This window comes from Schistocerca serialis, chromosome 4 (assembly GCF_023864345.2).
Source record: "Schistocerca serialis cubense isolate TAMUIC-IGC-003099 chromosome 4, iqSchSeri2.2, whole genome shotgun sequence".
Lineage (NCBI taxonomy): Eukaryota > Metazoa > Arthropoda > Insecta > Orthoptera > Acrididae > Schistocerca > Schistocerca serialis.
Genome location: NC_064641.1, coordinates 863,370,819 through 863,398,632, shown reverse-complemented (window position 1 = coordinate 863,398,632; position 27,814 = coordinate 863,370,819). Strand labels below are relative to the sequence as shown.

At 38.7% G+C, this 27,814-nt stretch overlaps 1 protein-coding gene across 1 annotated transcript in view; it reads left to right on the top strand.

Moving 5' to 3' along the window:
* The window catches only part of LOC126474816 (lipase member H-B-like), a 39,089-nt gene extending 21,277 nt beyond the window's left edge, over nucleotides 1–17,812 (top strand). Inside the window, exons 4-5 of the mRNA XM_050102289.1 lie at nucleotides 14,506–14,656; nucleotides 17,701–17,812. Coding sequence (XP_049958246.1) covers nucleotides 14,506–14,656; nucleotides 17,701–17,785 — 236 coding nt within the window. The 3' untranslated portion in view covers nucleotides 17,786–17,812. The remainder of the gene's footprint in view (nucleotides 1–14,505; nucleotides 14,657–17,700) is intronic.
* Nucleotides 17,813–27,814: the final 10,002 nt, after the last annotated feature.

Here is a 27,814-nt window from a genome sequence, read left to right as displayed (position 1 = left end):
TTTGGTACTAATCAACAGAAAAAAATCAAAATTTTATGGACTGGCATTTTGAAAAAAAAAACCTTTTTCCACAAATTATAAAAAAGTTCAGAACACTATAGTAAAAGAACTTTGACAGGTAAGTCCAAGTGGAGGGTTTCTTGGTAATCATAAAGCAATTATCTTCCAAATAAAAAATCCAACAAAATATCTAGAGCTGTTCCACAGTTACATCATTTTAAAATTTTTTCCAAAATTCGCATCTTCAAAGTAGTATGTGCAGTTTCGTCTTTGGAGGGCTGTATCTCAGAGTAGAATATTTTTGGAGAAAACAAAAAAATACATGTTCATCACTTAGTCCTTCATTTTAACCTATGCTAAATTAAATAATATCCGAGACTATGAAGCTAAGGATTTTTCCTAGCCTGCCTGAATTGATATGGACTATGCCAACAGGTGATGGGTAAACACTAGGAGAATATTGGAGATAAAACTGGGCAATTGTGAAATGTGAAACAGACATGGGAAATGGGCAGACAAAAGTGTTAGATGGCTTTAAAGGGAACTGTGGACAACAATTTCATGGTTTTGGGAAGTGAAAATGCTTGAATAAATTATACTGTGGGTTGTAGGATGGTTCTGGGACATGAGGATATTCATTTGTATGTTAGTGACCATCACATATGGGAAGAAGTAACTAATATGAAATCATACATTGGAAAATCTGGGATGAAATGTAACAATATTACGAGAAGGAAAGTTGCTACTCACTATATAGTGGAGATGCTGAGTTTCAGATAGGCACTACAAAAAGATTCTCAAATCTTTTGTTTTTTTGTTGTGCCTATCTGTGACTCAGCATTTCCCCTATATGGTGAGTAGCAACTTGCCTTCTCATAATATTGTAATATGAAATTGTGATGGTTTGCTCTGTATCCTTGCCTCCTTTCTCCTCTCACCCACTCCACCTGATACATCCCCTCTTCCCAGTCAAACTGTAGAACTTAAGTCCTGTCACACCACATTGTATTCAACTGGCCCCATGTGTGTGTGTATGTGGGCACCAGGTAGCCATACTGATGTGTGTGCGGGGGGTGGGGGATGGAGGTGGAAGTGTGGGTGGATGGTTGGCACACAGTGACACCTCTACTATTCAATGAGTTGTTACCTTAGTCCTAAATTATTTGTTGTGTAAGCTAGATAAAGTGCTAGCTGATGGATATCTTTCTCTCTCTCTCTCTATCTTGCCAAAGTAGACACATTCACACACACAATCATGCAAACATCCAAACCAAAGGGGTTCAGAAGATAGAGTGAACAAGAGACAAGAGATACAGTGAGGGGGGGGGGGGGGGGGGAAGAAGAAGTGGAAGGTGAAGATGAAGGAGACAGGAAAGAGAGAAAGCAAATAGGGGTGGAAAATGGGGAAATGGGGAGAGAGAGAGAGGGAGGGAGGGAGAGGGAGAGAGTACCTACACTGGGAGTGATTGGGGGGGGGGGGGGGGTTGGAGGAAGAGTGGTAGGAAAACACAGGACATGATCAGTATGGAGCAGGAGAGGTAAGGCGAGGCAGTGGAAAACAGGTAAGCAGAGGTTTATGTCAGGAGAGTTGGCAGGGGTGTGGGGGCAGGGGCTGCAAGAGCACTGGATATACTGGAGAGACAATGCCCACATGCGTAGTTTAGAGAAACACGTGCTATGAGGGGGTATCCAAATGGCTAGTGCAGCAAAACAGCTGTTGAAGTCATTCATGTTGTGGTGCGCAGCCTGTTCGGCAACTGGATGATCAAATATATGGTTTACCATAGCTCGGTGGTGGCCATTCATGTGAGTAGACAGTTGGTTAATTGTCATGCCCACATAGAATCAAATGCAGCATAGCTGATGTATAACATAGCTGACCTGTGGCGTTGTGGCATGTGAGGATTTTTTTTTAAGTAAAAAAAATTTAGAAAGCTATATACTTTCAAATTGCTTACAAAACAACCTCATCCCCTTCAGAATACTCTCCATTACAACTAATACATTTGTCCCACTGGTGCTTCCACTGCTTGGAATATTCTTTGTAGTCAGCTTTAGAAATCGCTGACAGCTTTTTACTCAATTTTGCCGTGACTGCTTCAATGTTGTCAAATCTGTCCCCTTTCATGCCCCTTTTTACGTGTGTAAATAAGAAAAAGTAGCACAGGGCCAGTTCAGGCAAGTAAGGTGCGTGGGGCAGCGGAACCATCCCACTTTTAGTCAAAAACTGTTCAGCAGAGATGGCTATGTGTGCAGGTGTGTTGTAGTGGAAGAACGAGTCTCCTGGCTGCCACAAATAGGGTCTTTTTTGATGAATACTGTCATGCAATCTTCTTAAAACTTCCAAACAAAGAGTTTGATTGAGGTCTGTCTTCCATTAAAATTTGCTGAACCAATCTCCAAGATAACCCACTAATCTCAGACAGTTAATCAATTGTCTGTTGACAGTCTGTGAGGACAAGCTCTCAATTTTTTTCAAGTTGATGGACATCCAGAACGAGCTTTGTCATGAATCAACATGTCACTATTTTTAAATTGAGCAAACTGCTCGTATGCCTGAGTTTCTCCTATAGTGTCATCTTGGTAAGCTGTTTTCAACATCAACATCAGTTTCAGCAGCATTTTTAGTGAGTAGAAAACAAAATTTCACAGCTGTATGTTGTTCACTTAAACATGCCATCCTAAAAAGCGAAACAAGAACAAAACAGTCCTAGCAGAAACAATAATTGCAGATGAACAAAATGAGCCTTGTCGACAACACAGATGGCACTAAACTGGTAATGAGCTGAGCTATACACACCTAGCGGCAGAAATGCATACAACACAGTGTTATTTCACTTCTCTTTCTCTCTCTCTCTCTTTCTTTTTATTCCTGATACCCCCTCTTACAGGATTGGAAGCAAGATTGGAACAGCAGTGGGTAAGGATATTCTATTTTGAATGATGTGGGCAGGATTTTGGGTTGGATATCCCTCATCTCAATGCATGATGAGATGTACTTGAAGCTGTGATGAAGCATGTGGTTGAACTTCTCAAGGCCAGGGTGATACTGGGTGACCAGAGCCGTGGTGGTCAGTGGCTAGTTGATACGCTAATTGGTGTCAGAGGAGGGGATCACACTAGAGATCTGTTTGTGGCTGAGCTGCTGTTCATGAGTGACCTGAATGGGAGGTCTGAGCAGGCACACAGGGGGAGGGGTTTATTAGTGATTGGGAGCTCCAACGTTTGGTGGGTGATGGAGCCCATTAGGGAAATAGCAGAAAGGTCGGGGAAGAAGGCCAGTGTTCACTCTGTCTGCTTGCCGGGGGTCTCATCCGAGATGTGGAGGAGGCCCTGCTGGCAGTAATAGAGAGCACTGGTTGCATCCGACTGCAAGTTGTTGCTCATGTTGGCACCAATGACTCCTGTCGTCTGGGTTCAGAGGTCATCCTCAGTTCATACAGCCGGTTGGCGGAGGTGGTGAAGGCGGGAAGCCTTGCTCGCGGGGTGGAATCTGAGATAACTATTTGTATTATTGTTCCCAGAACCAATTGCGGTCCTTTGGTTTGGAGCCGAGTGGAAGGCTTAAACCAGAGGCTCAGACGATTCTGCTGAGATCTGGGGTGCAAATTTCTTGACCACTGTTATTGGGTGGAGAAATGTAGGGTCCCCCTGAATAGGTCAGGCGCGCACTACATGCAGGAAGTGGCTACAAGGGTAGCGGAGTACATGTGAAGTGCACATGTGGGTTTTTTAGGTTAGAGAATTCCCTCCCTAGGCCCGACAAGGTGCCTCCTGAGATGTGACAAGGTAGTAGTAGGCAAAACGCAACAGGGAATAACAATATTAATGTGGTAATAGTAAACTGCAGGAGCGTCTATAGAAAGGTCCCAGAACTGCTCTCATTAATAAACAGTCACAATGCCCACATAGTACTTGGGACAAAGTTGGCTGAAACCAGATGTAAACAGTAATTAAATTCTAAATTCAGATTGGAGTGTATACTGCAGAGACAGGCTGGACAGTGAGGGGGGAGGCATGTTTTTAGTGATAAAAAGTGCGATAGTATCGAAGGAAATTGATGGAGATCTGAAATGTGAAATAATTTGGGTGAAGGTCACGGTTAGAGCATGCTCAAACATGGTAGTTGGATGTCTCTATAGGCCCCCTGGCTCAGCAGCTGTTGTGGCAGAGAACCTGAAGGAAAATTTTGAAAATATTTTGAGTAGATTTCCCCACTAAGTTATAGTTCTGGGTGGAGATTTTAATTTGCCAGATATAGACTGGGAGACTCAAATGTTTGTAATGGGTGGCAGGGACAAAGAATCCAGTTAAATTTTTTTAAGTGTATTATCTGAAAACTACCTTGAACAGTTAAACAGAGAACCGACTCATGGCAATAACATATTAGACCTTCTGGTGACAAACAGACCCGAACTATTTGAAACAGTTAATGCAGAACAGGGAATTAGCGACCACAAAGCCGTAAATAGAAATACTAAAAAAGGTAGGAAGATTTTTCTGGTTAGCAAAAGTGACAAAAAGCAGATTTCAGAGTACTTGACGGCTCAACACGAAAGTTTTGTCTCAAGTACAGATAGTATTGAGGCTCAGTGGACAAAGTTCAAAACCATCGTACAATATGCATTAGATGAGTATGTGCCAAGCAAGGTCATAAGAGATGGAAAAGAGCCACCATGCTACAACAACCGAGTTAGAAAACTGCTGCAGAAGAAAAGGGAACATAAACATAGCCAAAGCCTTGCAGACAAACAAAAATTATGCAAAGCGAAATGTAGTGTGAGGAGGTCTATGCGAGAGGCGTTCAATGAATTCGAAAGTAAAGTTCTATGCACTGACTTGGCAGAAAATTCTAAGAAATTTTGGTCTTATGTCAAAGAGGTAGGTGGATCAAATCAAAATATCCAGGCCGAAATACTAAATGTCTTTTTCCAAAGCTGTTTCACAGAGGAAGACTGCACTGTAGTTCCTCCTCTAGATTGTCACACAGATGACAAAATGGTAGATATTGAAATAGACGACAGAGGGATAGAGAAACAATTAAAATTGCTCAAAAGAGGAAAGGCCACTGGACCTGATGGGATACCAGTTCGATTTTACACAGAGTATGCGAAGGAACTTGCCCCCCTTCCTGCAGCAGTGTACTGTAGGTCTCTAGAAGAGCATAGCATTCGAAAGGATTGGAAAAGGGCACAGGTCATCCCCATTTTCATGAAGGGGCGTTGAACAGATGTGCAGAACTATAGACCTCTATCTCTAATGTCGATCAGTTGTAGGATTTTGGAACACATATTTTGTTCAAGTATAATGACTTTTCTGGAGACTAAAAATCTATTCTGTAGGAATCAGTATGGATTTCGAAAAAGACGATCGTATGAAACCCAGCTCGCGCTATTCGTCCATGAGACTCAAAGGGCGATAGACATGAGTTCCCAGGTAGATGCCATGTTTCTTGACTTCCGCAAGGCGTTCGATACAGCCCCCCACAGTCATTTAATGAACAAAGTAAGAGCATATGGACTATCAGACCAATTGTGTGATTGGATTGAAGAGTTCCTAGATAACAGAACACAGCATGTCATTCTCAGTGGAGAAAAGTCTTCCGAAGTATAAGTGATTTCAGGTGTGCCACAGGGGAGTGTCGTAGGACCATTGCTATTCGCAATATACATAAATGACCTTGTGGATGACATCGGAAGTTCACTGGGACTTTTTGCGGATGATGCTGTGATGTTTCGAGAGGTTGTAACAATGGAAAATTGCACTGAAATGCAGGAGGATCTGCGGAGCATTGACATATAGTGCAGGGAATGGCAATTGACTCTCAATGTAGACAAGTGTAATGTGCTGCGAATACATATAAAGAAAGATCCCTTATCATTTAGCTACAATATAGCAGGTCAGCAACTGGAAGCAGTTAATTCCATAAATTACCTGGGAGTAGGCATTAGGAGTGATTTAAAATGGAATGATCATATAAAGTTGATTGTCGGTAAAGCAGATGCCAGACTGAGATTCATTGGAAGAATCGTAAGGAAATGAAATCCAAAAACAAAGGAAGTAGTTTACTGTACACTTGCTTGAATATTGCTCATCAGTGTGGGATCCGTACCAGATAGGGTTTATAGAAGAGATAGAGAAGATCCAATGGAGAGCAGCGCACTTCGTTACCGGATCATGTAGTAATCATGAAAGTGTTACAGAGATGATAGATAAACTCCAGTGAAAGACTGCAGGAGAGACACTCAGTAGCTCAGTACAGGCTCTTGTTGAAGTTTTGAGAACATACCTTCACCGAGGAGTCAAGCAGTATGTTGCTCCCTCCTACATATATCTCGTGAAGAGACCATGAGGATAAAATCAGAGAGATTAGAGCCTACACAGAGGCATACTGACAATCTTTCTTTCCACAAACAATACGAGACTGGAATAGAAGGGAGAACCGATAGAGGTACTCAAGGTACTCTCCACCACACACCGTGAGGTAGCTTGCGGAGTATGGATGTAGATGTAGATGTAGATAGGTCTTATCTTGGTTACACAGAAGTTTATTGGAGGAGAATCATTTTTGTACAGTATCTAGTCATTTCATTGAAATGTGTTGTAATACATATGTGTCTTTATGGGTGGTAAAAGAACAAATGCATAATAGGTGGAAACACAAAGCATAGGGCTGTAACTAGAAGATGCTGCATGCAGGGTATTAAGCTGTCAAATAGGGAATATGTGAAGCCTACAATGACTACTGTACAGTTAGTTAGTTACTTTCATGCCATGGATTGTTTTGCATGATAAATTGTCATGATGTGAAATGAGTCATTTTACATTCATATTGCAAATTAATTTGTACATCTATTTGTACTCTCAACATCACCATATAATAATTCCTCCCTCCCCGAAATGAAAACAAGTTATAAAGATTGAGGTAGCTATCCCTACCCATCACCTTTTACACATTACAAACATAGCAATTCTTCTATGGAATAGAAGAAGTTATCAAGGAGAAACTTTTTCAGTTTATTTTCAAATTTTATCTTGTGTCTGTTAGACATTTTATATCACTGGATAAGTGGTCAAAAATTTTTATTTGCAGCATTGTGCACCCCTTTCTGTGCTAAAGACAATGTTAATGTTGTCTTTAGCACAGAAAGGGGTGCACAGTGCTTATGAAAAGATCTCTCATAAACCCCAAAGAAATTTTGATAATATGTAAAGGTTGTCAGTGGTACCAAAGTTCTTGTCCAGACACAGAGCAGCCACAATTGAAGTAACAAAACAAAATCAGAAGTACTGAACCCAGTTAACTTCTTGCATCATTGAAAAGACGAGTGATGTAGATATTAAGAGTCAGTTGAAAGTACTCATATTAAAGAATGCTTCAGAGACTATGGCAATCCCCCTAAGATACTATAAGCATTTGCAGCTGAGAAAGCTATTTTAACCATAATATACCACAGAGTCCTTAAACAAAAAACTGTGGCCAGTGGTTGGATGAAAATTCAGGTCACAGCCATCTGCAAGAAGGCCAGCAGAAAGTATCCACAAAATTATAAAATTATGATCACATCTCATTAATTTTCAGCTGTTCTAAATCTTAGAACATATCCTGAACTTACACATAATGTGCTAGCTCAAATAAAATGATCTTCCCAAGCCAACAGGAATCGACTATGTAAACATTGAAAACCCAATTTGTACTTTTCTCACATGACATTTTGTGAATTGTGGATCAAGTCTGTTGCAAGGGTGCAGTATTGTTTTGACTTTTGAAAAGTAACAAAATTTATTAACAAAAGAATGGTAATATGGGGTACCAAACAAAATTTGTGATTGGACTGAGGATTTGCCTGGTAGCAAGGACACAGTAAGTTACCTTGGATGAGTAACATGCCTTCTGGTTTTTAGTGAGTTACCTTACAGTGGACTAATGATCACACAGTATATCTCTTAACAAGAACAGTTTTAATTTCCCAGTGGAGGAAGGTCAGAAAGAAAACAAGAACAATGTTTAATGTAATGGTCTGAAATCCCACAAGTTGTGAGGAGAAGAGGAACTTAATATTAGTATGGCTTCATTTGCTACAAAATCTTGACTTCTTTTTCTCTTTTTGGAGTAACAGATAAGTTTTCCCATGACAAGATACAACACGTTATAGAACCTTGACTACATGTGTACAATGCATGATGATATTTTAGTATAATGTCTAAAGTCAAATTGGGAAAAAATCTATGTTCTACTCTTTCCTTTGAATATTTTCTATGCTGTAATGATTTTTTTTTCTCTTTATCTTTGAAATAAGAAAAAGTGGACTGCCAGAGGAATGTCTTCTAAATACAGCAGATGGGCGTTTTCATGGAATGTTAAATATGTCTGCCCATTTAAATGGGGAGTAAGTAGGTCAGGACCCACCAAACAGATGCCTATGATATCTACTCAAATATTTATCCTAAACTTATGCTGATAGGACATAATATAAGTGCCATGCTGATTTGCGTTGATCCAAATGTGACTGTCTTCAGTGTTGAATGGTCCTTCTCTGGTGAAGCATGCCTCATCTGTCCACAACACTGATTTAAGTACCACATGAAATATTGGTAATGAGAGGGATACTCCTCTTCCACTACATCATGCACCTTCTGTAGGTCGTACTGAAATAGGTTTGCATCATGTAGGACATCCAATACTACAGCACACGAAACCTGTAGTGACAAACAAACAGATACATTTTACTATTTGTAATTTGCAGGCATACTTTAAGAATGTCGGAATAACTTTACATAGACCCAAAGCATTACCAGTGGCCTTCCAGCTGGTACTAGGTGTTGCAGCAATCGTATCTAGAACATTTTCTTCTAATTGAATGTTCTATATGTAGTGTTCTCGTCCAACATCAACATTGGTTACAGAAAAACTTCCAATCTCCCGTAACCATCTGTCATCCGCTATGAAGGTATTTGCAAACAGAATAATATGGTTGGGAACTCGTTTATTGTAAATGTTGATTTCCTCAGGTACAATTTGATCTGTAGCACCGTATGCTAAATGCATGTTGGTATATTTCTCAAAGGAGTATGGATGACACACCTTGTTACCACTCCTTGAGTGTCAAGCCTGCCGCTATTGTTCATTCATGTACATACTTCCATGTACCTTTGTAGCTAAAGCTGCAGTCAGAGTGGCACCAGTATCAGTGGATTTCGCTGATGACTGACATCAGCTAAAGACAGGTGATCTTTTCAAACCCAGCATGTCACTGTGTGTGCGGTCATGCTGTAGCTGATAACATCACTCGAATGTGTAGACTTTGGATGACAATTGGTGAAATTCAAATCAGTTTGTTTTCTTCAGTCAAATTGACAGACATTCTCACATACGGGCTGTGAGAAACTGGTAAGTTTAATCCAAGAAATAGTGAGTTTCTGGCATTCTGAGGATAAAAGTATCATAATCAAGATATAGTTTGGATTCTATGTACTGAAATCGCAAGTTTATTGGAAACAACAAGTAGACGAAATTTTTATTGGATATTTTAAGTGTAAATTATAAATTCAAAAAATTAATTCATTCAAGTGAGAAGGATGTCATAAGTTTTACTTAAAGTTACAGTTATGTATCATTTTTTGGCTGTGGTAGGTGGCCATTAGCTGTCTACAAATTATTATTACTGCTTACTGGCATTTTTATGCCAGTAGTGGTGATTCTATTACATGAAGTGATTTGTGAATTTGATGTTTTGTGTGTCCACTTTCCAGTGCTTTACCATTTCAGAGTGTCTTATTCTAAACTTTTGTTTATCTTTCACACATACGCTAAATCACAGTATTGAAGTTTAATTTGCGTATGTCTGTACAACTTCAAATAAATTCAGCAAAACATAGTGTTTGTAATCTTGCTTTTCAGAGTCACCACAAATCATCTTGAGTATGTAAAGTCGAAGACCATGTGTGAAACACTTTCGGATAATGAAAGCTACTTTTCAGTACTTGAACAGATGTGATTCAGGCTCTACTAAATAATCAAATATTCACACTAAAGATACAGTCTGGCTCAAGTAAAACTAGACATGACATGTCAGTATTTGACATCTGGCTACTACATATTTCCAGTATTCATGTCTGTTCACTGCTATACCATGTTCTCAAAAGTACAATTTCAAAGTTTTTGTGTGATTTGTTGGGTGCTATATATGATTTCCAAAAGACTAATTAAAAAGCTAATATCTTCACTCTTGCACCACAAATACTATGAAATGTTAAATTTATTCCATAGTGAATTTTGAAGCTAAGCTTTGTGCAAGTGCACTAAAAAGACACTGTGATATATACTGCCACCAGCAAGTGTTTAAATAGCATTGAAGTTTCCAGTACTAGATTCTGATTATCTGCATATTGTGCCAATACTGTATTAATTTTTACCATTTTTATAACAAAATAATTTGCTGCAAAACCATGATTATGTCTTTCATTAAATAAATAACAGTTGGTTGCTCACAGACAGATTTTATCCATGTGTCACATAACAGATGCAACATCTACTTTATCACGTAACTCAACCATTAAGTGCTCATAACCTCACTAGCAAAACACCAAAGTTCACATCCTACAATTGTAGTATAATAAACTGTACTCAGAACAATATGTTTTAGAGAGATCCTTAATGTGGCATATAATTGAAACTGCATATTTTCATAATATACACATAAAAATATGAAAAACATGAAGAATGGGACATTAAATTCAAAGGTGCTGGCTCCTTCTGACGTTAATCATTGGTGGGGAAAGGAAAGTGGTGTCATAAAATTAAAGCATTTTTAAATTTTGTGGCATGGCGTTTTTGTCTTCATTTCATATATTCATAAAACTTGACTGGTAACTCCAGTAACTGATGGCAGAGTGTACAGTACACGCCATGTTCATTCCAGGGCAGATATACTTGTTTACTTGCATTTGGTATCTTTTGAATAGCAAATGCCGCACTGCAGCATTGATTGATTGATTGATTTCTTTATTAATCCATGTAACAATTTACATTGTGTGGATTTCATCAGCAAAATCATATACAATATACCTACAATTTATACAAATAAAATTAATATTTACACACATTTTTAAAGTATCTTACATTAGTTTTATATCCTTATGTAATTTTCTTATAGTACTGTACAATTCTGGATTTCATATTATAATTATTTCCTCATGTATTACAATGCAGGCTACTTTCATTACGCTACATGTTTTAATTCAGATAGTCCATTACTGTGCAATAACTTTTATTTAATAAATTTTTTTTTAGTTTTGTTTTGAACTGTCCAATTGTGTCAATATCTTTTATATTTTGGGGTAATTTGTTATATAATTTTACAGCATTGTACAACAAGCTCTGCTGAGTTTTAACTTTATTTTTTCTCTCTAGATGCAGATTGTATTAGTTTCTAGTTTCATAGCTGTATACTAAAGACTTTTTAACATAGCAGTCAATATTGTTTTTTACATACATAATGCTTTGAAAAATGTATTCACAGGGGACAGTTAGGATTTCCAGCTTTTGGAAATGTTCAAGGCAGTGAGCCCTACTGCCACTCCTGGTAATGATACGAATTGCTCTTTTCTGTAATTTGAAAACTATTTGAATATTTTTACTGTTAACTCCCCAAAATATTATTCCATAGGTAATAACAGAGTGGATATAAGAAAAATATACAGATCTGACACATGTAGTATCACACACTGCAGTCAGAATTCTAAGAGCATAGCGTGCTGTAGCAATTCTGTTAGTAAGTATTTTAATACGTTCTTCCCACTTTAACTGACTGCCAACATACATACCAAGAAATTTTGTGTTGTCTACACATTCTATAGTTTCATTGTTTAACGTAAAGTTGTTATTTTTTTTTTTTTATTTTTTTTTAGTGCTAGTTTATTATTGGCTCTGAGCTCTATGGGACTTAACTTCTAAGGTCATTAGTCCCCTAGAACTTAGAACTACTTAAACTTAACTAATCTAAGGACATCACACACATCCATGCACGAGGCAGGATTCGAACCTGCGACTGTAGCGGTCGCCTGGTTCCAGACTGTAGCGCCTAGAACCGATCGACCACACTGGCTGGCAGTTTATTATTGGATGCCCATTCACGTACACTGTTTAGTGTTTGTTCGGCTTTTTCTTTCATTGCATCTGGTGTCACTGATTAGAACATTTGAGTCATCAGCGAACAATATTGTTTGTCCATGCTTGATGCTCTGTGGGAAGTCATTTAAGTAAATGAGGAATAATATTGGGCCAAGAACACTACCCTGTGGGACACCTATATTTACATAATTTGGGTCTGAAGTATACTTTGCAATATAGTCTGAGCAACTTGAAATATGTGAGATTTCAGTTATCTGTCTTCTATTTTTTAAATATGACTGGAACCACTTTTTCACAAGTCCCCTTATTCCTAGTTCATCTAACTTATTAAAAAATATGTTGTGGTCTACTGTATCAAACACTTTAGTTAGATCAATAAATATACCTGTTGTGTAGTTCCCTTTATCTAATGCTTCTATTTTGTGAGGTGTGCTGTTGCTGATTCTGTGCTTTTCCCTGATCAAAATTCAAACTGGTCAACAGACAGTAAGTTGTATTTGTTTAAATAATTCATTAGCCTGTCTTTCATAATAGTTTCTAATATTTCTGCAAAGCATGAGAGTAGAGAAATTGTCCGATAATTTTCAATTTTTCCTGCATCACCTTTTTTGAAGAGAGGCAGTAATTTAGCATATTTTAAAGAGTCTGAAAAGAAGCCCTCCTTGAAAGATTGATTTATAATATCAACTAAAGGTGGAAGTAGGCTCTTGATACAGTCCTTAATTAAAAAATGGGGACTTCATCCAGCCCAGCTGAGTTTTTGTTTTTCAGTTTGCTGACTGCTTTGTAGACTTCTTCCTGTGTTGTAGGGAATAACATTCATCTCCAAGCACAGGGATGTTGTGGTATCCATCACACCCTTGGAGGTTAAAATCTAACCTACTTTATATGTAGAATGGATTCTAACCTAATCTCCTTGATCCTGTCATGGACTCACGAAGAAGATCATATGCACCGTTACCATGCTGTTGGCCGATGCTGTTGGGTGACCTCTGGTGATCCAGTCTGATGACCACTGTCGGTGCCACTGTGAGCCCAGCCTAAACAAACTCTTCCTACAAAGATTGATTGCATAGATATGATTCCTGATGATGATCAAATGACAAGTTGATAAAAGTTCAATACTCAGGCTGATATAATGCATGTTGGATGCTGCCACAGTGTAGATAGTAATGCATGAAATTGTTGGCCCATTGGGTTAGGATCAGTCCCCACTGCCATCTAAATATTTTCCCATGTTTGTTTTTGTACTGCTTTCTTGTTCATCTTGAGAAAACCACACGGAGAATATGTTTGTCAATACCGCTTCTCACAGGCTATTTGAATCTGAGCGCAAAACTACCTGATTGGGTAACTTCAATGCTATATAACTTGGAAATGGTGCAATGTATCAAGTTTTTATGTCTCAGTAAAATCTGCCCTGCAGCATCCCTACAAGTGTTACAGGAATTTTCTGACCACCTTCATTTATACCATCACTTGTTAATAAAATGTGTGTAATTGTATGGAAAGAAAAAGTTCCAGTATTTGACAAAGTTCTGCCAGCAATCCAAGGATCATTACAAGAAAATGAAAAAAAAACCACTAGAAATAAAGTAAGAGGTGCACCTTGTTCGACTTAACCTAGATTTTGGAAATACGTAATTATAATCTGCCCTTGGAATCGTATTCAGTAACTGAGTCACATTTAAAAACTACAATGGCAAAGCAGTAAAAAACTTTGGAACAATTATCTCCATAAATTTGCCAGATCAGTACTATGTTTTGTGCAGTTGTCCTTGAAACATTTTATTCAGTTCTGTGGGGCACTGTAAAACTCAAATTCTCAAACTGCTGTATCATCCAATACATAACAGTTGAGAACAAATACAACTGTGTTTTTTTCCAAGTAAGAACTGACTCATCCTCCTAAAGATGAAAAAAACTATAACAGTTATCTTGATATTTTGAGATCATAGAAAAAACTGTAATTACACTAATGCTGGCATAGCAGGTCACACAAAATACATATGTGAAGATGAGCGGTCTAAATCCCACAGCCCATAACATGATAACCATGTTTGCATAGTTCTTAATGCTTTTGCAAGAGAACTGAGGTCTGTTTAATTAGTTCTGTTTTTGAGTAAGATATTGTCCCTTAAGTATGTGTATCTCTTATCTTTTACTTCATATTCTTCCTTGTACTCTCCCTCTCTCTTTTCATGAAAGTCACAGTACATTCTGCTAATTGTTTTGAACCAAATTCAACTGCTCTCTTTCTTGTTCTGTTCATGTATTCAACAAGGAGAAAAATGCTAATCCATACTTTTGATTACATCTACAGTGCCAGGTGTTTGGTATATATTGTTACTAAATTATTCATTTTCTTGCAGGAGCCTGTTCACATGGCAGGTCTACACTATATTTTGCTGAATCTGTCACATCTGCTTCAGCCTTCATTGGTTACCAGTGTGACAGTTGGGACACATGTACCAACTGTAATGGAAAACTGTCGGCTGTCATGGGAGCGCACGTTGACCCCAGGTAGAACATCACATTTGTGCACACACACACACACACACACACACACACACACACACACACACACACACACACACACACACACACGAACATGAAAGTAATTTTAGATTAGGTTACATTAGATGTACTTTTCATTCCAATTGATCCATGGTGAGGTGACCTTTCAGGTCGCAGAACGTGTCAGAAAATCTAGATAACAAATAAATATTCACAATGAAAAACAAATGCACTAATGTATCTTTCACAGATCCCAAGTTAAATGATTGTTATGGATGTGGAAAGAGAAAAAAAAATTTAAGCGTAAAGGTAATAAATACCAAAACAGAAAAAATTATTTTACAATACCTATTTACAGTGATTGCATTACTGCATTTAACTTGTACTGAAATCAGATTGTGCTAATACCTGCGTTATTTTACATTATTAATAAAACACACACACATATCAGTTGGTTCTACTAAGAAATTCATCAGCGGAGTAAAAGGAGTTGGTCACCAAAAATCCTTCAGACTCCTCTGAACTGAATATCATTGGTAGTTAAACTTTTTATGGCCACTGGCAAGTTATTGAAGGTGTGTATTCCTGAATAAATGACACCTTCTTGGACCAAAGTGACTTTAAATCTTTGTGAAGATTGTTCTTGTTTTCATATATATGTAAATGATCTTCCATCTAATATACAAGAAGTAGAATTAATTATTTTTGCTAATGATACTAGTATTGTTGTCAATCCAAGCATAAATACAGAAACTGAAAACTGGTAAACAATGTTCTAAAAGTATCAATGACTGTTATTCTGTGTATAGTCTCACTGTCAGTTTTAAAAAGACACAATATGTTCAGTTCTGCACATCTAGGCATGTAGGAATACTACACCAATGATCAGTGTAACACATGGTGAGGAAATAATAAATTTTTAGGTGTCCAAATATATGAGAATTTAAACTGGAAAAAGTACATTTTATAACTCTGAAAACAACTTAATTCAGCCACATTTATACCTGGTCATTGCAAATCTTGTGGAGAAACAAGTCAGTAAGTTGGCATATTTTGCGTATTTTCATTCAATAATGTCATGTGGAACAGTGTTCTGGGGGAAGTCATCTTTTAAAAGAAAGACTTCATAGCTGCTGCTTCACAGTATATTTATTTCCTCATGAAGTTTGTTGTAAATAATCCACCACAGATCAAAAGGAGAAATGATGTACATAATTGCAGTACTAGAAGGAAAGAAGACACTCACTACTCCACATTAAGGTTGTCTTTAGCACAGAAAGTGGTACACAATGCCACAATTAAAATTTTTGATCACCTTTCCAGGGATGTAAAACATCTGACAGACAGCAAAGTAAAATTTGAAAACTAACTGAAAAAGTTTGTCTTTGACAACTCCTTTTGTTCCATAGAAGAATATCTGTTATTGTAATGTATAAAAAGTGGTGGGTATGAATTACTGACCCATATTTGTATGTTTAAAATAAACAAATAAATAAAATAATAATTAAAAATGCACTTATTGTTCTTTATCTAACCATATTTAAATTAATTTGTGATGTGAATGCAAAATGACTTGTTCCATATTATTATGATTTGTTATGCAAAATGGTTCATGGAACATGAAACAAACTAACTCCGGTATTGATTTCATGATCTGAGCTGCTGGTCTGAAAAAGAGACATATTTTTAAAGGGACATTTCATTAAGGAATAAATATATTCTGAAGCAATATTTAGTATTCCTAGCACATTAAATAGGCCTCTACAGGATGTTCTTGAGTTCAGACCTGAAATAATTCTTATTGCAGTTTTTGGACCCAGAAAACTTTGCTTGGTTTCACGAGTTACCCCAAAAAATATTCCTGTGTGACATTATGGAATGTCTTGGAGACGACACAGCGTCGAGTATAGACTCCTGATGAAAACTAGCTCATGTGTGCTAGTAACAAGGATCCCACAGTAAATGCGTCAAGCAAATCAAATACTCTTATGGCAGAGGCAGAGCCTGAGGATGGCAGTAATGTGCCCCAGAAACTAGTCGTGTGATAGAATAAAGACATTCTCACAATACAGCTGTGGTGGTACTTTTTCTCAGATATATCATCAGCTGAAGTCCCCCATCCATGCAGTAAGATGGACATCCATAAACTGCTTAGGTTTTGTTACTTTTGCTATAAGAACAATTACAAACTGTGGGGCTACAGAAGTCAGTAGGTCATCGTATGTTGCACATTTTCATTCTCTGATTTTCTGTGGGTTAATAACTCCCCACTCACTTAAAAAGTATTAATTTCACAAAAAAAATAATTAGAATTTTGTGTGGAGTTGACACATATCTACCTTGTCAGTATCTCTGAGTAGCTGAGAAAGCTAACCACTACCATTGTCAACAATCCATCCAAATGTGAGAGTAACTGAGAGATTCACACACACAACACTACAAGGAAATATTATCTATATTATCCTTTACTCAATCTAATTTTTATACAGAAAAGGGTAAAACGTGTAGCTTTAAAAGCCCTTAACAGTTTTCCTGTGGAAATAAAATGTCTGACAAATGGCAGGAGTGTTTTGAAATTTAGATTAAGTATTTTTCTCATAACAGCTCCTTTTATACATAGGAGAATTGTTGAATAGAAGTAATTAGTCATTTTTACAGAAAAAATGTTTTATTTTTTCTTTGTTTTTTCTTATTGCATATTTCACATCATAACATTTGTCTTGAATTTGATCTGTAGAACAAGTAACTAACTAACTAACTAAAGTAACTTGAAAAAAATCCCTTTCTCAGTGCTATAAGTGAAAATTGATAATGCACCCTGGTTGTAAATTTCATTTCAGACACACTGGAAGCAGAGTTTTAAGATCTCCATTTAGGTAACCAGAGTTCCCCAGGACAGTTTTACTCTTCTGTTTATTTCTTTCTCTTTCATTGTCCATCCAGTTGTGTGTGTGTGTGTGTGTGAGTGTGTGTGTGTACAGATCATGAGAACTCTGAATGTCAATCTTCTTGTGTAGATGGTACTAGTTGGAAAACATCTATTGTTGCAGCACTACCACAGGAGTATACTACTTGAGTACTGCCAGTTCATCACCATATGGGCTTGGTGTGCAAGGATGTCCACAGGTTATGTGAAGAAGAGACACATCATAGAATGAGCAGGAAAAGTAGTTGCTGCAACACTTGACTGTTAGAGATTGTTGCTGGATATACAGTTTATTGCATAAAATACTGTCAAACATGAAGAATAACATAAACTAATAAACTTTTGTGGAAAAACTTCTGCTCCTACAAATTATGTATGAGAAACAAAAAGTATGTACTCAGGAGAAATACAGTATTTAAAAAAAAAAACTTTGTATATTCTTTGAAATAGAGTTATATCCTAAAATGAGGTGGACAGAAAATGCAGTTTAAAATTACGTGGACAGAAAATGCAGTTAAAAAATTTTTAAAATTTCAGGATGTAGTGATCAGAGATAAGCTTTGTTTGGAGATGGAAACTTGTTGTCCCTCAGTCCATTAACTTTATTTTTAATTTTCACTATGTTTTCCTCCTCCTACTTTTCCATTTTCTTCCTGTTACTTAACTGCATTATTCTTTTCAGATTTTACTATGCATCATGTTATATAAAATATTTACTTCTCACACTGTGCCTTCTGTCATTTTGGAACTGAACTTAATGGTGTACTATTTTTTATGTCCTACTCTCTTTGACACTTTGTTTTTCATCTCTTCCTACTCTTGTCACTTCAACCAGGCTCTGAGTAGCTTTACCCTGCTCTCTAACTTCCCTTGACAAATCAAACAATGGAAACTTCAGCTAGGAATATCAACATTGCAAAAAAGTTAGATTGCTATTTACCATAAAGAAGACATGTCAAGTTCTAGATAGGCATGATTAAAAAACTCTCATTTAGCTTTAGGCCATATCTTTCATCAGTAAAGAGAGAGACACAAACACGCACATGAACACACAAGCATGTGAAGTGTGCTTGCTTGTGTGTGTGTGTGTGTGTGTGTGTGTGTGTGTTTGTGTGTGTGTGTGTGTGTGTGTGTGTGTGTGTGTGTGTCTACTGATGAAGGCTGTAGCTGAAAGCTATATGTGAGTGTCTTTCAATCATGCCTGTCTGCAGCTTTCCTTGACAAATCACTCTTTCCTTTCTTAAGAGGCAACAGCTGCAAAATTTTGGGTCACTATTTTCTACTTTAAGTAGGCAGTACTAAGAATTTCACGTCTTGAAGAAAACTATTGTCCAGTCATTCTGTCTCTGTGTAATTTTGACATTTTGTTTTATTAACAAGAATTGTAGGCATTTGAAAAATTGTTTTCTGGTAGATAATCAGTTACCATTCGAGCTACAATGTAGACAAACACCAGTAATAAAAAAGTGAGTTGCTGCTTCTCTTCTACAACTATGATGTAGCCTCCAGTGTGTCTGTAGACAGGTCTTTAGAGTCAGGAGGTACACTCGCATGCAGAAAAGTTGCAAAATTTGTGGTTCTGGACCAAGTTATTGCCAACTTGACAGCCATAACACTTGAGAAGATACATCAAGCTGTGGCAAGGTGCTACTCACCATTTTTAAAGAAAGCAAAAGGAGAGAATAAAATCAATGTTGGAGTACATCCAGAAGTTAAAAAAGAAAATTTGCAATTACTTTGAGTAATAAGTTTGAGGCTCAGAGATTATATCGAGTTGTTGTGGTACTGTCATGGAGCATCTCTGGTTATCGTAGAACTGCAATAAATATGTGGAAGCACCTTATATGAGTTAGATGAACATTTAAATTGCAAGATACCAGATGTTGTTAAGCCCTTTATTCTTTAAAGATTTTTGAAATAAGGACCTGCGCCCATGAAATATCTTCAGGAACCTAATGCTTTGCTGACCCATTTAATAAAGATAAGTATGTTATGAAGATAATTTCCATACATTATGCAGCATTTTATATGCATGCCTTCTAGATAATAGTGTTGTAGCATTATACAGGGTGAAGTGAAATTTTTGCTCTCGGGCCTCGCAACCTGACTTCTCACATGCCAGCGATAAAAAAAATGTCTCTCTTAAAATATCTTCCAGTGAGTACATCCAGCAGAAAAAGGACGTTAAAGAGTGGCAATCTGGCAACACTGTAACCACATGTATGGTAACTACATCTGTCAGCACATATTAGTCATTCTGTACAGGTGGTGCAGTGGATAGAGTTTTCAGTTAGCATACAGGAGGTTGATGGTTCAATCCTGCGTTGAGGCATATGTTTTTTATTTGGTAAATGTAGTCCATGTGGTACAGTATCTGGCATTTTAATCATCAAAAGCAATTGGAATGGGTCCTGTAAAAAACATTTGCACTTGTGTACTAGAGTCGTAGAAATGGAAGATTGGTCAGCTTTGAAAGAAGTCCTTTCCACATTGTGGGCGTGAATTTATTCTCACCACTTCATCTACGAGATGCAAAACCTGTATTCTTTGTACCCTCCTCTAATGGTCCAATAGATTAGTACCAACTATTATTATCACCTCGTTCAGGTCCATTACATTTCGTTATGGCCTTATGTTGCCAGTAGGACTACCAACGTACTTTGAGAACTATGTCCAAACTCGGGTACTATTTGTAGGTGTTATCACCGTGGTCCCACTAATTATGCCTTTCAGCAATGAATCTGGTAACCACATTCTGTTTAGTACATATCTCAGTGCATTACTATTATTATTATTATTATCATTATTCCATCAATGGGATTTTGGAAACATCACGTCTATTACTGTTCGTGAAACAGTGTAATTCAAACCGAGCATTTCACAATTAGCAGTGTCGTGATGAATCATGCAGAACAATATCTGTCAGAGGGGTAATGTGCGTTAGGTGCAACAGCACGCAGGACTGACGGTGTGTTTGTATGCGCTGTCCACCAGACAGGGACCAGTTGCCAGTGGAGTAATGCACCCATGACAGACTCCAATGTACATGCGTACACAAATTAAATTTTCTCATTGTAAATATCTATGCCACAGTGTGGCAAATGTATGGCATACACAAACGATGAATATGTGGAAATGCTTCTGTTAATGATAACACTCCTGACACCAAAGTAAATTTATATGATCCCACTTCTGGTCACCATTGTTAATGTATACAGGCAGGGAATCGAGGAGAAGGTTGTGACATATGCCTTGTCGTGGCAGTATTCAGGAGGTAGAGCAGCCAGGATTTGAGAGTGGGCACCCAGGGCTGCCATTAAATGACAAAACAGGAAATTAGGTACAATAAAGAGGATATATTTCAATGTACGGTGTACAAGGGGCGTGCCTAGGGTCGGAAGTAACCAGGTTTAGGCCAGTCTATGAGGTCGAACTATTAATTGAAATGGGCAACGGAAGGGAAAGCGGTTCATGTTAACTTACGTTGGTGGCCAGTCGTGAAAAGCAGAGCCAGAGGCTCTGCCTTCCGAAATGACATCTGTTCTGCTTGAGGTCTGGATTACAAGATAGAAAGGCAACTGTGTTCCGCACTGCAGAACACTCCAGCGTCCACAGGCATGACCTGTATCCCACGCACGCTTTGGCTAAAACCAATGACGTGAATTCACTAGCACTTTCAGCAGAGGTCTCTGGGTGTCTCTTGTCATCAGCTTTAACTCGACAGAACTGCCTTGGTTCTGAAATGCAGGCAACTTGTGTCACGTAGGTACAGCGTAAATTACTCTGGGAGAAGACTTGTAAAGATTTCGCTGGGCCTTTGAAGTAAATTTTTTAATCAATTTCCTTAAAATATTATTTAACTGGCTGCTACTCTGTACATTCCTTTCCCCTTCCAGAGAAGTGGTGACAAACATTGTTTACAAAATGGCGTCAGTCACTCCCCAGAAAGACAGTTTACCCTAGTAGGGGCCTTAATACTATGGGAGGGATCTGTTACAATATTTCATCTAGTATATGTGGAAGAGGACTAACATATAGTCAAGTTTATCAGATTTCATGAGTTAAGAAAATAGTAAAATATTAACTGTTCAAATTACAATACAATATTTCCTGTAATGGTTGCAATCATCACTGTCCATATAATCAGATCTTAAAACATATGATGTTAAAATCATACCAGAAAGCTTCACAAAAGAGGGATGAACTGTTTTGGTTTCTGTTAGGTCCAGGGAATAAAAATCTGTTATTAATCTGCTGTTGTAGTACAAACTCCTTGTCCTAGGGAGTAGATGGTGGCTGAATTGAATCAGCATTGATCTTTTAATGATTTACAGGCATTGTTTGTATTATTTGGCAAATATTAATCTCTTTGCTAGATAGTGGAACTAATACCAAAAATAAAATGCATCAACAACATAACAGAATACTCAGTTCTAGGATAATCAAAGTATTTGGGTAAAAAACATCATAAATCAGCTTAATGCAATCGTTAACATCTGACTTGGTTAAGAACTGGGTGAAGTACATTTAAAAAGAGTTATGGGTAATAGTTGCACAAAGTTTCACAGGCTACAAAATATTAACACATTTCAGTAGAATGGAGGATTCAGTTAGCAAGCTAAAGAGATGATGTTCCATAAATCATATGAAAATCTTTAACCACATTAACTCATGTTAAAAGACGAGGTACAAAAGTTTTCTTGTGAAATACTGGAATTATGGATGAATTCAGGGGATAACAAAGGCTACACATCAAAACCCATGAATATCCAATACCAAAATGCTACCTTATCACTTTAAAGTACCTTAAATTACTTCATAGAGCAATCATCATTCAAAAAATGGCATACTGGAATAGAAATGAACACACAGTAAGAGAAGAAGTCTGTGAAATATTTCACCTAGGTCAAAATTACTCAATAGTTTCAGTTGGAAAAATTGTAGCATAAAGTAGTCAGAGCGTCTGATGTGCTGTCACTACCTCAACTTGGATACATCATTTGAAATGGCCAATACAACGAAATAGTAGTGAAAATCTCAGAAAAGCAAAAGATAAGACACACCTATTCATTTAAAAACCATTTTAAATTACCTCATGGGATAATACTGCTCACGTACATCACTTAGTTTTGCATGTAAATTAATTAGTTAAAAGAAAGGCAAATAAAAATTAACAAGGTTGAAATGTGACCACATTGTGGTCCAAATGGTTTCTGGTTTGCACAACAAATACTATAGGTCTCATAATGGGAAGCTATAATCAATATTTCCCATAAGTTAGTGCTCAACACGGAACATGTGGATTTAATGTTTTTCCCAATAGTGCCACTCAGCCATAATATTCTGCAAACATGTTACAATAATTATTAACAGCTAACAATATCCTCATCCTATTCATAAAACTTCACATAAAAAAGAGAAATAATGCAGTGAGTTTATAATCAGATCATAAAATACGAAAACATTCACTCTGCACCTTCACCTTCACCTTCATGATGGAACACACAAGATTCATCACGATTCAACATTACAGGCTCCAGCCAACAACACTCCAAGTGAATAACGCAGCTACTGTCACCATACGGATGTTCTCTGCAGAGTCAAGTTACTTGTTTCCATTACACCACTAACAGGTTAATGTAACCATTGCACCCTCACTTTGACGACAGAACACACATGTTTTGTAGTGATACAATATTACAGGCTCCAGCCGACACCTCTCCAAGCGAATACCACAGTTACTGTCGCGGTATCGATGTTCTCCTCTGAGCCAAATTGCCTGTTTCTGTTACACCACTGCCACTTTACTGTAATCCTCGCACCCTCACATTGATGATGGAACACACAAATTTCATTGCAATTCAATATTACAGGCCCCAGCCTATTTCTCTCCAAGTGATTACCGCAGCTACTGTCGCTGTATCGATGTTATTCTCGGAGTCAAGTTGCCTGTTTTTGTTACACCACAGCCAGGTTACTGTAATCCTTGCACCCTCACATTGACGATGGAACACACAAATTGTGTTGCAATTCAATATTGAAAGCTTCATCGTACTCCTATCCAAAAGACTAACATGGCTTCAGTCAGGTATGGCCGTTCTCCTTGGAGTCCTGTTGAATCATTCAGATGCACCTCTGCCATTTTACTGTAACCCACACATCCTCACACTGACGATTCAACACACAAATTGTGTCGTGATTCAATATCATATTCTCCAGCCGACTTCTCTCCTAGGGAGTAACGTGGCTACGGTTTCCGTATAGTCATTCTACTAAGAGTCAAGTTACTTGTTTCTGATGCACCACTGCCAGTTTACTATAACTATCACACTCTCACCTGGACGACTGAACACACAAATTTTGTTGCGATTCAATATAACAGGCTACAGCTGTATTCTGTCCAAGCAAATAACGCAGTTGCTGTCACCGTATCAACGTTCTCCTCAGAGTCAAGTTGCTTGTTTCTGTTACACCACTGCCACTTTAATCCTCGCACTCTCACATTGATGATGGAACACGCAAATTTCATTGCAATCCAATATTACAGGCCCCAGCCTATTTCTCTCCAAGCGATTACCGCAGCTACTGTCGATGTATCGATGTTATTCTCGGAGTCAAGTTGCCTGTTTTTGTTACACCACAGCCAGGTTACTGTAATCCTTGCACCCTCACATTGACGATGGAACACACAAATTGTGTTGCGATTCAATATTGAAAGCTTCATCCTACTCCTATCCAAAAGACTAACATGGCTTCAGTCAGGTATGGCCGTTCTCCTTGGAGTCCTGTTGAATCATTCAGATGCACCTCTGCCATTTTACTGTAACCCACACATCCTCACATTGATGATTCAACACAAAAAAATTGCGTCTCGATTCAATATAATATTCTCCAGCCTCCTAGGGAGTAATATGACTATGGTTTCCTCATGGTCGTACTCCTAAGAATCAAGTTGCTTGTTTCCATTACACCACTGCCAGTTTACTGTGATCCTCACACCCTCACATTGACGATGTAACAAACAAATTGTTTCATGATTCAGTATTACAGGCTCCAGCTGACTTCTCTCCGAGCGTCTAATGTGGCGCTAATCACCATGTGGACGTTCTCCTGGGAGTCAAGCGGCTTGTTTCCGATGCACCAGTGCCACTTCACTGTACCCCTTGTACCCTCTCATTGATGATGCAACAAAAAAATTGCGTCTCAATTCAATATTATATTCTTGAGCTTACTTCCCTCCTAGGGAGTAACGTAGCTATGGTTTCCTTATGGTTGTACTCCTAAGAGCCAAGTTGCTTGTTACTGTTGCACCACTGCCAGCTTACTGTAACCGTTGCACCCTCACCTTGATGACTGAACACACAAATTGCGTCAGGATTCAATATTACAGGTTCCAGCCGACTTCAGTTCAAGCGAATAACGCAGCTACTGTCACCATATCAACGTTCTCTTTGGAGTCAAGTTGCTTGTTTCTGTTATGCCTCTGACAGTTTAACGTCGTCCTCGCACCCTCACATTGACAATGGAACACACTAGTTGTGTCACGATCAATGTAGCAGGCTTCATCTTACTCCTATACTAGCGACTAATGTGGCTTCAGTCGTTGTATGGCCATTCTCCTGGGAGTCCAGTTGACTGTTTCCGATGCACCACTGCCAGTTTACTGTAACCCACACACCCTCACATTGTGTCACGATTTGATATTACAGGCTCCAGCTGACTTCTCTCCTAGCGACTAATGTGGCGTTAGTCACCATGTGGACGTTCTGCTGGGAGTCAAGTGGCTTGTTTCCGATGCACCAGTGCCACTTCACTGTAACCCTTGTACCCCGTCATTGACAATGCAACTTCTCTCCTAGGGAGTAAGGCAGCTACGGTTTCCGTATGGTTGTTCTCCTAAGAGTCAAGTCGCTTGTTTCTGATGCACCACTGCCAGTTTACTGTAACTGTCACACCCTTACCTTGATGACTGACCACACAAATTTCATCTCGATTGAATATTACAGGCTCCAGCTGACTTTTGTCCAAGCGAATAACGCTGTTACTGTCACTGTATCGACATTCTCCTCGGAATCAAGTTGCTTGTTTCCGATCACCACTTCAGTTTACTGTAACCCTCACACATTCACATTGATGATGGATCATACAAATTGCATCACGATTCAATGTTACAGGCTCCATTCGTCTTCTCTCCCAGTGACTAATGTGGCTATGTCAATGTACAGACGTTCTCAAGTTTGTTTCTGATGCACCACTGCCAGTTTACTGTATCCCTCGCACCCTCATGTTGACAATGGAACACACAAGTTGCTTGGCGGTTCAGTATTACAGTGTTCAGCTGACATCTCTCCAAGTGGGTGACTGATGACCTCAGATGTTAAGTCCCATAGTGCTTAGAGCCATTTGAACCATCTCTCCAAGTGACTAATGTGGCTACAGTCATCATATGGAGGTTCTCCTGGGAGTCAAATTGCTCATTTCTGATGCACCACTGCCATATTCCTGTAACCATTTCACCCTTGCATTGATAATGGAACACACAAGTTGAGTGGCAATTCAATATTACACTCTCCTGCCATCTTCTCTCCAAGCGACCAACATGGCTTCGTTCAAAGTATGAACATTCTCCTCGGAGTCAAGTTGCTTGTTTCCTTTGCACCACTGCTAGTTTACTGTAACGCTCGGCTCCTCATATTCATGATGCAACACACAAATTGCGTAGTGATTCAATACTACAGGTTCCACTAGGCCTCTCTCCAAGTGTCTAATTCGGGTACGATCACCGTAAGGTCGTTTTCCGTGGGAGTGAACTTGCTTGTTTCTGTTGCACCACTTCCAGTTCACTGTAACAATCACCCTCTCACATAGACAAAGGATTACATAAATTTCATCATGATTCATTATTACAAACTCCTGCTGACTTCTCTCCAAGCGACTAACGCAGCCACGGTCTCCGTATGGATGTTCTCATGGGAGTCAAGTTGCTTTTTTCTGATGCACCACCTCCAGTTTACTGTAACACTCACTTCCTCACATTGACGATGGAACACACAAATCACATTATGATTCAATATTACAAGCTCCAGTCAATTTCTCTCCAAGCGACCAACACAGCTACTGTCACCTTATGGACATTCTCCTGGGAGTCAAGTTGCTTGTCTCCAATTCATCACTGCCAGTTTACTGTAACACTCACACCCTCATGTTGATGATGGGACACAAAATTCCATCGTGATTCAATATTACAGGCTCCAACAGACTTCTCTCCAAGCGACTAACATGGTTGCAGTCACCATATGAACATTCTCCTGGGAGTCAGTTTGCTTGTTTCTGATGCACCATTGCCAGTTTACTGTAACCCTCACACTGTTCCTCTCTTAGTACCACTATGTCATTCAGTTCTGCCCCACAGCTAAACATACAAATGCTGACACTCTCTCCCACCTTCCATTCAGTCCGGACCCACTTTTAGATCGGGAGGAATTACTCTGTTTTCACTTTGATGAATATGCTCAACCAACTGTTGGTGGTTTTCCAATCACCAGCACTTGAGTCTCACAAGCTAGTGCTACTTATCCAACGTTTTTGGAAAGTGAAATGTTGCCTACATTGTGGCTGCCCTGAGGTTCCTCCATCATGGGTATCTTAATCGTCCATAACTATTATGCATTTCAGTATCGTTTCTGTTTCATTGGTGGTGTTCTACTACTTGATACAGACCACTCAGCTGCTCACATAGTGGTTCCCTCAGCTCTCCATTTGGATTTCCTGCAGTTGCTACTCACTGATCACGTGGGGTGAGAGGGGAGGGGGGGGGGGGGGGTGAGGCGGGGATGTGTCACACACCTAGGTGTCAGCCTGCCATCATGCTTTTTTGTCGGTTTTGGATTTGTTACAGCATGTTCTCAATGTGCTTTGCAGTAAGCCACCCCATGAGCAACGTTGTCTCCATGGGCACAGCCTTCGCAGGCCTGGTAGTGTCTTCACATCGGTTTTGCTGGCCCTTTCCGTAATGCACACTGGCTAATAGTAACTGATGCATTCTGTCTGTACCTATATGTTGTTTGTTGCCTATCACCTTTTGCCTCTGCCACCATGGCAGCCCTGTCCAAAATTTTTTCCATCGAAGGACTTCTGGCAACATAGGTCTTTGATAAAGGCCCTCATTTCTGAAGGAGAAGTTTGCCTCCTTCTTCAATGACCACAGGATTCGCCACATTTTTGCCCTTCTATCCACA